The sequence below is a fragment of the Natator depressus genome, chromosome 1 (assembly GCF_965152275.1).
Source record: "Natator depressus isolate rNatDep1 chromosome 1, rNatDep2.hap1, whole genome shotgun sequence".
In the NCBI taxonomy this organism is placed as follows: domain Eukaryota; kingdom Metazoa; phylum Chordata; order Testudines; family Cheloniidae; genus Natator; species Natator depressus.
The window spans coordinates 161334802-161351008 of record NC_134234.1 but is presented as its reverse complement, the minus strand read 5'-3'; the positions used below and the strand labels follow the sequence as shown (position 1 = coordinate 161351008).

At 39.4% G+C, this 16207-nt stretch overlaps 1 protein-coding gene across 2 annotated transcripts in view; it reads right to left on the bottom strand.

Annotated features, from left to right (window-relative positions):
• Positions 1-4617: 4617 nt before the first annotated feature.
• Positions 4618-16207, bottom strand: part of RUNX1 (RUNX family transcription factor 1) — an 89195-nt gene continuing 77605 nt past the window's right edge. For both annotated transcript variants that reach the window (XM_074946555.1, XM_074946562.1), the window contains 2 exons: positions 11319-11480; positions 4618-5111 (listed from right to left, as the gene is read on the bottom strand). In XM_074946555.1, coding sequence (XP_074802656.1) covers positions 4618-5111; positions 11319-11480 — 656 coding nt within the window. The remainder of the gene's footprint in view (positions 5112-11318; positions 11481-16207) is intronic.

Genomic DNA, 16207 nt, shown 5'->3' with positions numbered 1-16207 from the left:
GTACTGCTCAGCAGAGCCAGACAGAATGCATCCTACAATGCCAAATGAAGTGGTGAAAGAGATAAGAGACTGTTGGAACACCCACTGAAGACTGCAAGTCTCTTCTGAAACAGGGGAAATTTACTTTAATGTTTTGTATCTGAAGAAAGATCTAGAGTGGGAGAGAAGATATAGGACCTCTTGGAAAGTTCTGATTTAATTAAGAAGCCAAAGACTTAATTCAATTGTTAGGCCTCCGCAGCACTTAAGTTCGATTTTGAAGACTGAAGTGGCCTAATAGGTCTTGTGCTGGCCTTCTCCAGAAGGGTATGGAATTAAAAAAAAGAAAAGAAAAGAGTAAGCATGTCAGCATATGACTGGCAAACTGTAAGGAAAATCTTTTTGAAATTGTGACTGATACCTTGCCAATGGCCTTTCACTGTCGGAGTTATAGGCTAGTCCCTTCCTAATAAAAGAACAAACCAATCCAACGTGCATACTTGCCAAACATTTTATTTGTCATTCACACTAATTATAATATTGAATTTACAGAAGAAACTGTGGTACAAAGAAAGAAAGCAAGTCTCCATTCGAACTAAGTTAGCAGTCCCGCTGCTCGGCATGCTAGTCATAATGAATTTTCCTGTAGCACTGGACACTGTCTTCACTATGTACAGTAAGTGTCTACTTTGACGTGGTATTTAGAGACATCTTGTAGTGGGGGAAATCTACTCCATTTTCTTTTCCTATCTGGTTAAAACAACAACAACAACAACAAATAAACCACCAGTGCTGGAAAGTTTCCCCTTCTGAAAATGTTCAGGGTGACAGTGTTGAAGGAAAATGTGACCATTCCAGTACATTGCAATGTCTGTTTTGTAAACATATCCAGTAAATGCTGAACAAACATACTCTGGTGCTGTTCTGATAGGATCACATTTCCCATTGTTTTCTCTATCAGATTTACCATACAGTCATTTCAGACTGAAAGTTTCTTTTTTAAAATGAAGTCATAACTGTCACAGCCAGAAAACCACAAAGAACCCACAGTTGTTTGCACATTCATTTCACCCCTACCAAAAAAAAAGAAGTGAAGAGTGTTTGAGAGAGACCATGCTATAACTGTTTATAAAAGTGAATAAAATGTAGTTAATTTTGAAGCCTAAAATAACTAAGTTGGAAAGAAACAAGCTTCACTCCAGTATTTAGCCAACACAAGGATAAATTCATTAAAAACGCAGAAAAATTTAAAAAATGCAGAGTAATTACAAGCACTAACAAGATTTTGCTATGTAGCTTTTTAACTCTATTTACATACATAAATACAAGTAAGTCTGTTGATGCAACTCTTCTACAATAAGGAGGAAAAAATGCCAAGTGATCAGTACTGACCAAGCTAAATGAACAAAAACTGTTAGGATGCAGGTAAACAAGAAAGAATTTTGCTCAAATAAAAGATCATCTATTATTTCTGAATTGTCAAATAAACGAATGAAAAAGGTCACTCAGAAAATAATAATGAATGTTTCAAAGACAAAGGTAAACCAGGACACATATCACCTATCTCAGACTGTGGGCCACTTTCTGGAAATTGATTGTTTCCTTTCCAAAAAATTATTTATCATAATTATGCAAAAAATCCTCAGTAGCAGTACGACAGGATGGGCCTGACTGCTACATACACAAAGGCCTGCTCTGGCTGTGTAACGGGGGGCCTTAAAGTGGGTATAACTGTAACTTACAGAGCAGTGTAAAGGGGCCGTCATGCAAATGAGAGTTAAGTCCTATATTTACTTAAATCTAATAGTAATTTGACTGCTAAGCTGGGTTGTTTCAAACATGGTTACAAATGATAGTTTGCAAAAAGAACATTCAAACCCAGCCCTTGGGGGAAAATATGAATTATTGTCTATTGTAGTGGGATTAGAATCCTGAGCCGTCTGCTGGGGCAGAACAGTTTGTAGGGAAATGGAACTGCCCTTTTAGGTTTAATTCAACAATGGGAATGATAAAACTGAATTAATTTAGAGATGCATGAATACAGGAAATGTCTTCCTTAAACTTCCTTCTTTCAACTGCTAAGTGCTTCTGTACAGTCTCAAACATATGCCACGTACATTGTCCTCATCATTTATTGATGATGAAGACAATTCCTTAAAAACAAAGTACATGGCTACTGGGCATGAAGGGGGGATAGTTTTCAAAAGACAGATGTGGTTTGTTTTCTGGCCAATTTATGATTTTTCATGTGGACTTGTATGGATTCTCCAGTAGCGCTACAGTCTAAGCAGTGAAGAAGGACTTTTTTCAAGGTCACTGGAGACAAGAGACACTGACTATGCAAAGTGTCACAAAGGCTGGTTTAAAGTTCAGTATGGTCACCGTACTTTCAAAATATACTTTAACGCTTTGTGTCTTCCACTTCTTTTGTTCTTAGCAAATTTAATATAGAATTCTTATATTGAACTAAAAGGACAATGCCAATTTATGTAGTTTAAATAATAAGAAAACAACTCTGAGCGTCCACTGAGATCCTTTGAAACATTCCCCATTTTCTGCATGAGAATGACCTTATTGACCATGTTAGATGCTTCAATTTGTAACTTGTTTTATTCCAAAGTGCTACTGCATCTGACCAAAACAAAGAAGCAAAACCTAACACACATATATATATATATAATATATATATATATTTATATAAAGAAAACTCGAAAAACAAATGGTTTTAAATAAGTCCAGCTGTTTTGCTGCCTGCAGCCAAGGATCTTTGTAATTCAAATCCTTTACATTTTTTTTTTAAACATCAAACACTGATCTGAAGTCCTGCTTTCAAATACTCTTCTGAGTTGACCTGCAATTGTTTCACTAATTTAAGAGATACATTAAATAACAATCCGATCATTTTGAATGCACACATGTCAACATCAGCAGTTTGTAATTAATGAGTAGTACAACAAATGCATTCAGACCAAACCCTCCAATAAAATAGTGCCTTAAAATTTACAGTGACATCTGATATGTTTGTGCTGTTAATGATGGGCAACAGTGATGATTCCATAATAGCAGATTAGTACTATTATAATGCATTGCAAATTTTCTACAGGACAGAATATTCTGTGCACCAGTTTTGAATATTCTTCTTCCTTCAGAACTATATGACCACAGAACTTTTAAACTCCACTTGTTTGATATTCTGGTTTCCAGTTGAGTCTGAGAGCACTTTTCAGCTCCATTTACTTGTGATTTGTTAATCTGCTTTCTTTTTGAATACACTGGTATGTAGAATGTTGTGCTGGAAACTTTGCGTGAAATTCTGACCCCATTTAAGTCAATGGCAAACCTCCAATTGACTTAAATGGCACCAGGATTTCACTCTTGGAGTGCCAACTATGTGCTAGATTCTGTCCTTGGATGAGTACTTGACTCCTACTAAAGTCAATAAGAAGCCCAGGCAGGATCAATAGCAGAATATGGCCCTAAATATTTGGTTGAAGGGAGATGCATGACCCCATTGTGTCTGCTTTACAAATTATATACTTCCATACTGCTGATCCTTAAAATGTTTCAACCGTTGGTGTTGAAAGACAAGCAGAGGAAAAGAATGACTTTATAGGGTTTCAAATGGCAGATTAAATAAATGGAGCAAAATGTAAACAATATGGCTAGATAACTAGATGTCACGTTACCCATCGTTATGTCAGCCTTTTTTCAATGTTATAAATTTACCTTTGGCTGCTGTAAAAAAAAAGAGCATATTTAAATAATAATAGTATCAACAAATAAGAAAAGTCTAAACATCAAGCATAAATATTGAGGAAATCATCATAGTACAGTAGTTGAAAATGACCTAAGGCTGTAGCCATTGCATTAAACGAAGTCCAAAAGAAAAAAACGTTAAATTACCTCATTGAAAAGGGGCTGATTCTTTCAGCTGACAAAGCAATAAAGAAGCAAGCATGATTTTTTTTAAAAGTGAAATCTTTTTGCAATGTATAAGGTGCCAAAAAAGAAATAAAAGAAGTTAGATGCAAAGCAGGATGAGTTGCATCCTTAAAAATTAATAATAATAAAAAAAAATCCATATTCTTTGGAATATATAACCTGGTAAAAAAGTCAATGTCCAAGATATAAAACTTCTCATTCACAGCATTGCTAAATCAGAAGCATTCACAGTTTCCCTCTGGGAATCTTCCTATACTTCCTTATAACTAACACGTCCTTATGACTAAGTATACTCACTAAGATTGTGTTAGATTTTAAGTCTGAAAATTAGAAGTGAACCAAAGCACTTTTTAGGACTTTGGAGACCTCCAAAATAAAGGATGTTTGGAGGCCACTGGTCCAAAAACAGCCTGGGTGTCTATCTACCCACCTTCCCTATCTCTAGACCAACTTCAATGTTTTCCTTTCCAAAGTTCAGCCCTTGAAAAAGGCTACTTTTCTGGAATGACATCCCTTCACTGATTGGCTAACACCATGACATCATTCCTGAAGTCCTGACTTCTGGACCGTTTGCTTCTGAAAGTGATGTATAAACATGGCAGTGCCCACAGGCAGGAAAAGTTATTTATGGGATACCTATGGACATCAGCAGATAAAAAGCACTTTAGTCCTGGCCCATCTCTACTTGTAATTAATTCAATATGGTCGCCATACTGCTTCTTCCAGCCTTGCTGTGCTGCCCATGTTGGTAGGGGAGTTGCTGTGACTACCTTCTGCCTCTACCACATCGCTTTGGTTTGGAAGATTAGGGTTGAGGAGAGTAGACCCTGTGGAAGCATTAGTGCAAGGAGGGAGGATACGTGGAGGTGACCGATCTCCCCCAGACATCATGGAGAACTGGTATGACCCTGCTGATGTTCCGTAATAGAGATGGTAAGAAGGTGAGCTGGTCTGAAATGGGCTGCCTTGAGACTGAGAAGAACCAGGATATGGAGGAGGGAGATAAGTGTGATATCTTGTGGCAGTGGTCATAGCAGACATACCAATTCCTATTCCTGAACTGACAGGTGTTGGGGTGTAGGTGAATGCTCCAGGATAGTGCATACGAGGATCAGAAATTGAAGGAAGAGTAGAGAACGGGCGATCAATTCCCACCCTGGGATCACTGAATGCTGTTAGGTCAGAAGCACCTAGTTTTTGAGAGAAGAAAAACAAATCAATTTTAAATGGAAAGAACAAGATTTTAATGAGTCACAAAAGGACAATGCTTTCTCATGGCAGATCAGTGATAGGTTATTGGTAACACTGGCTATCTGAAACTTTTGGATTCATTTCAGTAAAGGGGCAATTAAGAGGGATTGCCCTTGCCCTATAGGTTTTTATTTGTCTGTTTGTTCTCAAAGCACTTGCAGCCTACGCAGCATTTACAGTTTCAGAGTGCTCTATAAACATTAACAAAATAGTCATCACAATGGCCTTGTCAAGTAGGAATACGATAGTAACAAGTAGTTTTGGAGAGGAGGAAACTGAGACACCAAAGCGAAGTAATTTGCCAAGGACCACACACTGGCAGAGATGGGACCTTGAATGCAGGTGTTGCAGGTTTTCAGTCCAATGCTTAGTCTCTTATAACTGCCTTATTTGTCTGTCTTAAAAATCGGAAGCTCCTTGGAGCAGACTCTGGTTTTAGGTATACATATGTGTGTTCTGTACACTACAGCTAATAATAGTGGTCCACATTGCCTATCAACATGACTGAAGTTAAGAAAAATCAGGTCTCTTTAAGGTGTCCAAAGTTGAGCACTGAAAAATGGAGTCTCCTGAAATCACTACCGACTTTTGAAAATCTTGGCTTTAAGAAATCAACAAAATGACATCAGTTGCAGATTTGTTTCCAAGCGGGATACTTTGGGATTAAAAGATTGAAGTGGGTTTTTTTATGGAAATGTTTTACACCTGACTGAGCTGAACATCTGATATAAGAACAGCCATACTGGGTCAGACCAAAGGTCCATCCAGCCTAGTATCCTGTCTACCAACAGTGGCCAATGCCAGGTGCCCCAGAGGGAGTGAACCTAACAGGTAATGATCAAGTGATCTCTCTCCTGCCATCCATCTCCACCCTCTGACAAACAGAGGCTAGGGACACCATTCCTTCCCCATCCTGGCTAATAGCCATTAATGGACTTAATCTCTATGAATTTATCCAGTTCTCTTTTAAATCCTGTTACAGTCCTAGCCTTCACAACCTCCCCAGGCAAGGAGTTCCACAGGTTGACTGTACGCTGAGTGAAGAACTTCCTTTTATTTGTTTTAAACCTGCTACCCATTCATTTCATTTGGTGGCCCCTAGTTCTTATATTATGGGAACAAGTAAATAACTTTTCTTTATTCACTTTTTCCACACCACTCATGATTTTATAGACCTCTAGCATATCCCCCCTTAGTCTCCTCTTTTCCAAGCTGAAAAGTCCTAGCCTCTTTAATCTCTCCTCATGTGAGACCTGTTCCAAAACCCTCATCATTTTAGTTGCCCTTTTCTGAACCTTTTCTAATGCCAGTATATCTTTTTTGAGATGAGGGGACCACATCTGTACGCAGTATTCAAGATGTGGGCGTACCATGGATATATATAAGGGCAATAAGATATTCTCCATCTTATTCTCTATCTCTTTTTAAATGATTCCTAACATCCCGTTTGCTTTTTTGACTGCCGCTGCACACTGCGTGGACGTCTTCAGAGAACTATCCACGATGACTCCAAGATATTTCTCCTGATTAGTTGTAGCTAAATTAGCCCCCATTATATTGTATGTATAGTTGGGGTTATTGTTTCCAATGTGCATCACTTTACATTTATCCACATTAAATTTCATTTGCCATTTTGTTGCCCAATCACTCAGTTTTGTGAGATCTTTTTGAAGTTCTTCACATTCTGCTTTAGTCTTAACTATCCTGAGCAGTTTAGTATAATCTGCAAACTTTGCCACCTCACTGTTTACCCCTTTCTCCAGATCGTGTATGAATAAGTTGAATAGGATTGGTCCTAGGACTGACCCTTGGGGAACACCACTAGTTACCCCTCTCCATTCTGAAAATTTACCATTTATTCCTACCCTTTGTTCCCTGTCTTTTAACCAGTTCTCAGTCCATGAAAGGATCTTCCCTCTTATCCCATGACAACTTAATTTATGTAAGAGCCTTTGGTGAGGGACCTTGTCAAAGGCTTTCTGGAAATCTAAATACACTATGTCCACTGGATCCCCCTTGTCCACATGTTTGTTGACCCCTTCAAAGAACTCTAATAGATTAGTAAGACCTGATCTCCCTTTACAGAAACCATGTTGACTTTTGTGCAACAATTTATGTTCTTCTATGTGTCTGACAATTTTATTCTTTACTGTTGTTTCAACTAATTTGTCTGGTACTGACATTAGACTTACCGGTCTGTAATTGCCAGGATCACCTCTAGAGCCCTTCTTAAATATTGGAGTTACATTAGCTATCTTCCAGTCATTGGGTACAGTGAGCTGATTTAAAGGACAGGTTACAAACCATAGTTAATAGTTCCGCAATTTCACAGTTGAGTTCTTTCAGAACTCTTGGGTGAACGCCATCTGGTCCCGGTGACTTGTTACTGTTAAGTTTCTCAATTAATTCCAAAACCTCCTCCGGTGACACTTCAATCTGTGACAATTCCTCAGGATTTGTCACCTACAAAAGACGGCTCAGGTTTGGGAATCTCCCTAACATCCTCAGCCGTGAAGACTGAAGCAAAGAATTCATTTAGTTTCTCTGCGATGACTTTATCGTCTTTAAGTGCTCCTTTTGTAGCTCGATCATCCAGGGGCCCCGCTGGTTGTTTAGCAGGCTCCCTGCTTCTGATATACTTAAAAAACATTTTGTTATTATCTTTTGAGTTTTTTGGCTAGCTGTTCTTCAAACTCCTTTTTGGCTTTCCTTATTACATTTTTACGTGTAATTTGTCAGTGTTTATGCTCCTTTCTATTTATGACAGCTAAAATCTGGTCCCATTGCTTTGACACAGATGAAAGTGGGCTCCCTCCCACCATTGCCTCCTCCAAAGGGATTAAAGAACCTGAACAGATAATGGCCTCCTTAAAAGGATCTTCATCCTGACTCAGATGAATGGAAGCTGTCAGTCCTCTGACTTGGCAGCTATGTATTATCAAAATAACAATAATAAGAAAACTTTCCTGAAGACAACTCCTTTCCGACAAGGGGCGGAGTCTGTATGAAAGGCGTGTGTGTGCAGAAGGAAGCACTAGGAAGAAGGAAAACAAAGTACTCTGCTCTGACTGGATTGAAAGGTAGAACAGACATATTACAGTGTCAGGTTCTGACAGCGTGTCATAGCCAGCTTTCTTCAATGAGTTTCTAAACCTTTCTTAGAAGAACTCTGACATATGGTGTAGGCTTCGTTTCTGAGTCTGCCATGTTACAAGTAGGCTGCCTTTTTGTTTAACAAGATCAATGAACCCCTGAATACATTTCCTTCCACCATACAGCACCACATTGCAATTTTAAATTGCAGTTATGCAGTATTATGGAATGGTGGCAGCTAATCTATAGTGAAGGTTGACGCTAGATTCACATTGTGGTCCTGATATTCAATGCTCCCTCTACTACCAACTTCCCCAGAGAAAGATCAGTGTCTTTGAAGTTTCACATGCCACACCTAAGGCCAGGATAGGGTTTGTTTATGGCAAATCTGACAAAATCAGAAAATGAATTTTAATGTTATGATGTTTCAAAAAGGTCCCTGTTCATCAGTTTGAAAATTTTCCTCATTTTTTTTCTTGACTACCAGAGCTGCAGTTAACTTGCCCTACAGACTTCCAGGTTGTTGTTTTGCTGATCTTGCCAAGGAGAAGTTCCTTGGAGTGTTTTTGTGTGCAAGTGTGGGTTTTCCTGGGGGACTTACAATGATACAAAGAGAGATTTTATGTGACTACGGAAGAGTATTTAAAATCTAAATAATATCCCACAAACAAAAACTTAATTACAAACCAGTTAAGGTTGCTTGAAGGCAAAACCCACCCACCCAGAGCCATGAAAGCAAGGAAATTGCACGTGAAAGAAGCACTCAGACAGCAAAAATTGGGGATTGGTCCTGCTTTGAGCAGGGGGTTGGACTAGATGACCTCCTGAGGTCCCTTCCAACCCTGATATTCTATGATTCTATAACACTAACTCCGGTCACTGACAGATTCTGCATCTCCACATGGAACCCACTTCCACCTCCAATAGATACAGAAACAAATTACACCCCCCAAATTCATCTGACGTGCTGTAATGTAAAACCTTTCCACCGATCTCACAGTTTCCCACATAAAATAACTCATCATACAGTAACTTAGTGTGCGTATTTCTATAATAACTATAAGTGAATTTCCTCGAGATCAGAGTTAAGGTTTTGTAATACTGTCCGCGTGAGATGAACTCAGGGCATGTGGTGTATTTCTTTATGTGTTGGAGTTGGAAGTGATTTTCCTGTCAGTGATAATGTTATGCCGGAGTGGTAAGGGAAGATGAAAGAGTGTTCCCTTTACACAGACACCTGTACACATGTACGAACTGGAGAAAAAATGGGGGCAAAAATATGTCTTTAAAAAAAAGAGTTTAAATTAGTTTTCCTACCATCTTTAACACACACACACACACAATCTGTATGTTAAAGCTGGTCAAAATGTTTGGTTCCAAAACAATTTTCAACAAAAAAATGGTTTTTCATTTGTAAATAAAATCTTTCCTGGACAATTTTGTTTGGTTTAAAAATTTCTGGTTAGTCAGCTAAAGATTTTTTCCTCCTGATTTTTCTTTTTTCTTTCTCCCTTTTTTTATTTTGCTCATGGAAAAGGGGGTGGTGGGAGGAAAAAAAGGAGTGAAAGAGGAAGAAAAAACAAAAATAATCAAACCGTTTCATTGTTTTGGATTTAGCTTGTCACTGAAAAACAAAACCATTTCACAAAAGTTTTTTTTTTAAGTTTTAATTTTCCACAAAAAGCCATTATCAATTTTCAGCCTGCTTTAATATCTACTTCTACTGAGAAGCCCAGATAAGGATAGGTAAGTGATTAAAAAGTGCATCTTTGAAAACAGTATTTTTAAGCAGGTACAACCCACTACAAGTCCAACAGCAGCATAGACTATAGGCCACTCAAAGGGTCCCACTGATGTCAGAAGGATCCCTACCTACTCCAACAAGGCCAAAATTTGCTGCCAAGGGGTAAAGTTCCAAAGAGCTGTGCAGGAACTTTTGTTGTGTGGTTCCCATTCATTTAAAGAGAATTCATGATGGTGAACACCCAAATGTTGGTTCAAGATTCATAGATTCATATATACTAAGGTCAGAAGGGACCATTATGATCATCTAGTCTGAGCTCCTGCGCAACACAGGCCACAGAATCTCACCCACCCGCTCCTGTGAAAAACCTCTCACCTATGTCTGAACTATTGAAGTCCTCAAATCGTGGTTTAAAGATTTCAAGGAGCAGAGAATCCTCCAGCAAGTGACCCGTGCCCCATGCTACAGTGGAAGGCGAAAAACCTCCAGGGCCTCTTCCAGTCTGCCCTGGAGGAAAATTCCTTCCCGACCCCAAATATGGCGATCAGCTAAACCCTGAGCATATGGGCAAGATTCACCTGCCAGATACTACAGAAAATTCTTTCCTGGGTAAAATGTGGGGGTTAATGTCAGTAGATGCACTGTGGTAAATGATACAAAACCAGGTGGTAAGTGTTCATTTAGAGATACATTTTTATGTTGGCCTATAAAGTTCTGCAGTGCAATTCGACAAAGACATAACATGACACAGTAAAACACAACACTTAAAATGTCAAAAAACCCATCATCCTCTGTTCAGCTGTAAGCCCCTAATCTTCTGTGATCTGCTCTGAATTTAGTGTGAGGGAAGGAAGCAGAGATGAAACATCCGCAGCATTCATTTCTTGGCAGATATTGCAGCTTTCCAGCAATCTAAACTATTTTTATAGTTCTGCATATCTCCCATTTCAAAGCAGCTCAAATTAATTTCTCTTCTGGTTTTTGACAGTGACATTCTGGATTTCCCCATCACTTAGGCAAAGCCAAGTAAACACTTGAAAACATTTTCTTGCAGACTCAAAATGTTTTTCATCCCGAACTGAGTAAAAAGTTAAGAAGCTCCAACCACTGGTATCTCTGTGGTTTGGAAAGAGTCACGTGGCTTTGGTGGTACCTGTTTAGTGTGAAAAGAAAAGGAGGACTTGGGGCACTTTAGAGAAATTGGTTAGTCTCTAAGGTGCCACAAGTCCTCCTTTTCTTTTTGCGAATACAGACTAACACGGCTGCTACTCCGACACCTGTTTAGTGTGAATAACTTTTAGGTACTTACTTGAGAGTCGGCTTGAGAGTTCCGCAGTGAGGGATGTCATGCCACTAGCTCTCCCAGGTGAAATTGGAGTGGCAGGGTGCACGGAGGGCGTGGCGATTGATCCCAAGTACTGGTAGGACTGATCATAGGACCATGGAGGAGATGGCTGTACTTGCCTTGTATCTGCAAAGGAAAAGAAGTATTGAGAGAGAGGGGTTATTTTTAGCTTCTAAACACCAGTGATCAAACATAGGAACTGAACCAAATGGTTTATACAGAAACATCATTACAATTCACTTCAAACATTCCCCTTTGTTAAGACGCCTTCAGATGAATGGCTCTTTAAAATGTTATTTGTGCTGCTGTGATTTTTGATCAGTTGAAGCTTTTTGCTAATTCACATTGATGGTGGTCAGGGAAAAGCGGATTAAGCTTCCCAAGGTGAGAGTGTCAATGCACAAACTGTTCATTGTTGAGGTACCTTAGTATTTCACTTGTGCAGTGTTGCTGTTGCTGTGCCACAAAAGTAAGACTCACATGTCACTGAGTAGAAGACAGCTCTGCTAAATTGTGACAGTTTAGACTGGGATATTCAAAGGATGCTAAGGGAGTTAGGTGCCCAGTTCAAAAGGATGTGGGTGTCTAATGCCCTTAGGCTTACTTGAAAATTCCAGACTTAGTTCTGTGACAATTAATTTTGTTAGAAATAGTGGTTACAATGATTACGGAAGGTTTGTTAATAGATGTGAATGAAACGAATAGAGCTGGATGAACTTCAGTTCTTGTGCAAGCCTCTTGGAACTGAAAAATTGGGAAAACAGGATATTTCATGATTTCTGGTGCTTCTAGGCGAAATCTGGAAATGCAAACAGTTTTTTTTAAAATAGGGCAGAAAGTTAACCAATTATTTTTTAGCCTCAGAACTAGTTTGACTTAAGTTTGGGGTCAAAGGTTTGTAGCAGGGATGAGGGGCAGTATTTATATTTGTCCAAAGCAGTTTGTTCATTGTAGGAATCACCTCTTTTTGCCAACTGAGCATCCACATGTGAAACTGGCATTTTCCCACCTACACCAGCTGCCTTTTACTTTCAGGAAAAAACACAAAGCAAGAATGGAAATTGTCTCTTTTTCCCACAAATCTGAGGTTTCTCACTAGTTTTCCCAACAGTGAGAATTTTCTCCTACCGCTCAAACTGACCAATTGTCTCTTTGAAAGACACAAATATCAGAGTGGCAAAAAGCTGATACCATGCACAGAATGAATACCAGCATGGAAAGAAATGCTCTCAAGTTCTAGGTGAAGGACTTTGAGCTTTCATAAGAAACCATATTTGGAGATTTTTATTTTGTTGCGAATTATGGAGATGAGATCTACATTTCGTTTCTTTTGTTTGTTTGGAAGTGGAGATTTATCCAAAAGCAGAGTGGAGTAACCTGGCCTTTTAAAAAGTTACTTGTAAAGCTACTTGCAGATTAAACCTACTAAATCAATCTAGTCCCATTGATTTCAATATGTCTATTCACCTGAGTGCCAGGATAATTGGATCCTGGAAGGACCAGCTCTAGCAGGGAAACTGTATAGTTCAGTCTCCTTGCCCATTCAGTCTTTGGTGAATCTGCTGAGACTGCTATCCCAGAAGCCAATTTTTTTTTACCTCTTTTATCTGAAGGATTTTCTAATACCCCCATCACTGCAGAAGAAGGTCCCTAATGGGCTTTCTGGACTCTCTGCTTTTCTTTCTTCCTTGGAGGGAAGAAGCTCCACTTCATTTGTATTTGCTTCTGTTTTCCTTCACCACCATTTCCAGTTATGGTAGGAAAACTATTTCAAAGAGGGAAGGCTCTTGCAGCATGCCCTAAATGTGGTCATACTCTGAATTAGTCTAATCGGCCCTGGAAGTTTGTTTCACAGCGGAACCCCCGTGATTCAGCATACTTATCTCCTGCTCTCACGTGCTCTGTCTTGGCCGATAGGTGTTGAAGAAGAGTGAGGAAGGATCTCTACCTATGGGGATCGACATGTGAGTGCCTTTGGGAAGGAGCAGTAGCTTCCCATCATCTTTCTCTGACTCTTCTTGGAGAGGATAATGGGAGGCAGTCACACCACCTATTCCAGTTATGCCACGTAGATGGGTCAGCACCACCTTCTCACTGATTGTGTCTAAAACTAAAGGAGTCAGCAGTCTGAACACTGAAATACGAACTCTACCCCTCTTTTAAGGCCAGTTCAACTGCCTCAGTGCTGTGCCCTGGCCAGAAACCCAAGAGTGGTGTATTTTATGATGCATGCACATGCCCATTAGCAACTGGACAGAGGCTACCAATATATTTGCTCTAGCTCATTCAAGGTCCACTGTCAATTACTGTTGACCTGAGATGGATTTGAAGCAGTGACAGAGAAATGAAAGGCTCTGTATCTCATTACTAACCCCATAACCCATCTCAGTCTTCCTCAAGTAAAAAAAATCTAACTGCCAAAAATCAAGCTTATGTTTTGTTACCTGAATTCCCAAACACATAATTTTCATTAGTAGTTGGCCTAGAATGGCTTTAAAAATGAAGAGCTCTGATTGGTTAACAAATTGCATTCCATTCAATGACACTAATGCAGCATAACCACAATACCTGGGTTGGAAACTCACTGACCCCATCCGCCTCTTCCTTCAGTCATTTACTACCAAATAAAGTGATGAAAATAGCACTGGAAAATTTCTGTAGGTTTTTTTTTTTGAGGGGTGGGGGTGGGGAGAGGGTTCTGCCACTGTTTCAGTATTTAGGGCTTCGTTCAACTCCCACGAAGGTCAATGGGAGCATTTCCACTGACTTCAAAGGGAGCTGGAAATATTTCTGATATCCTTCTTTCTTTAGGACCCAACAGTGAGCTTTCAGTTTATCTTAACTTGAACTGCAGACTGTCACAGCTGGAGGCAGAATGAGGCTGTTTAAAGAAATACAATCCTCCTCCCCGCCCCAAACTCACCATTCTATTCCCAATCAGAGTAAAGATTTAATTTTATCAAAATGTAGCAACCTGGGGTGGGGAAGTCGGTGTGTGTGTGTGTGTGTGTGTGTGTGTGTGAGAGAGAGAGAGAGAGAGAGAGAGAGAGAGACGTTAAATGTATGAAAACCTGCTTTACAAAAATCTTAGTTTCTTCCCAAACCATAGTATCTCCAAAAGAATCTGCAGGGAGAGCCGGAGGTACTCCAGTTTAACTTCAGGGAAAAAAATAGGGGCTTTAGGGCCTTTGGGGTCTTAATGCCAAATAGGATTGCAGAATTATTTAAAAGGAGATCAAAACAGCATGAAGTCAGTGGAGCTGCAGCTGTTTATACCAATTTGAGGATCTGGGCCCAATTCTTTCTGCATTTCTCCTATTAGCATGCACTTTCATTTCTGCTTTTCATCATAGGAGAAAATATATTTCAAAAAATGAAAACAGTTAGTAATTGCAATAAAACACTCCAGGGCAATAATTACAGCACAGTAATTCACACCTTGTTGTGTAGTCACTAGATCTTGGCCTCTTGCCTAACAAGCTATTAAGCATGATGTATTGGGCCATCTTTTATGCCTCGTCATGTTGTAGTGCCCTGAAAAAGTTGTGGTGTTTGGCTTTTTAAAAAAAACCCTCATAATTAAACAGTGCCAATGTTGCGTAATGTTTAATGGTTAATAAAATAAGCTTTGGCAAAAGACTCAGGTAAGAGGGTTAAATCTCTTCCCTCCCATGTTGCTTCTTGTGGTATCACATATAGCATTTTTCTAATGATTGTTGCAGTGGAAAATCAAAGCATAATTTGCAGAAGGTTGGCATCTTCAAAGAATGTTGATAATTCTGCCTTCCAACCTGAGATTTCACCGTCACTGGTTTGTCAGCAGGTGGCGCTGGAGAACTTTTTGCACAGCCCCATAATTGTTAGCACATATTCTGGCTAATGTGTGCTTGGCACCAAATAATTGCACTACAGAAGTATCATGCCTTAACAGTGGTGATTTTCCAGAACTGTATGACCCACGACAGGAAAGAGTAGTAAGGTTGGCTTTGAGTCCCCATGCAAAATGCCATTTTGCACATGCAACTCTCCCAAGAGCTGTCTAAGCCATTTATATAATACTTGTAACACTCTTTAGTCCAGTAGAACCCACAACTGTACTCTGAAAAGTGATTGTGTAAAAGTAGTGCCTTCTTACTTAGCAGATCTGTTCCCTGGGTGTATTCAGTCTCATTTGCTGACTTTAGGGACTTTTTCTCTTTTTTTATTGTTTGTTAGCACTGCAGAACAAGAGTGAGCAAATACCTGCCAGGCAATGGAGTTGCACAGATATAACTCAGGGCATAATTTGGCCTACAGAAACTTTATTAATGGCAAGGATGCATGAGGAGGAGAGAACTCAGCTTGGCTTCAGAGCCCCAAGTGATTTTGTGGGGCAGTCATTAAAAAACCTCCCAAATAGCTCTTTACCTGCAAACTGAGCACACATGACATAGAAATCAGTGAGACACAACAAACACAGAGCTTCATGATGCCATTTCTATAGAACCACTTTTCAGATCAGACTTGCACTTCAAAATGTACAGCGAAATAAAGCCAGATGCTCAGCTGGTGTAAATCAGCACAGTTCCACAAACTTCAATAGAACTGTGCCAATTTACCCAAGCTGAGGATTTGGCCCCTTTGTTGTGGTAGTGGGTGGGTCTGTTTTCATCACCCACTCATTTCTAAGGTAAAAAAAAATCCATATTGGACCATAGGAGGGAAACGACATAAAAGATCTTACAATCTGAAACTTCTTAATCGTTGTGGTATAAAACTAAATCCTTAAAGAGATTGGAAGTTTTAAGTTTAAGTGGTCAATCAGATATGGAAATCAGATAGCTGGTACCACTGTGCCTATGAGAATGAAGAGA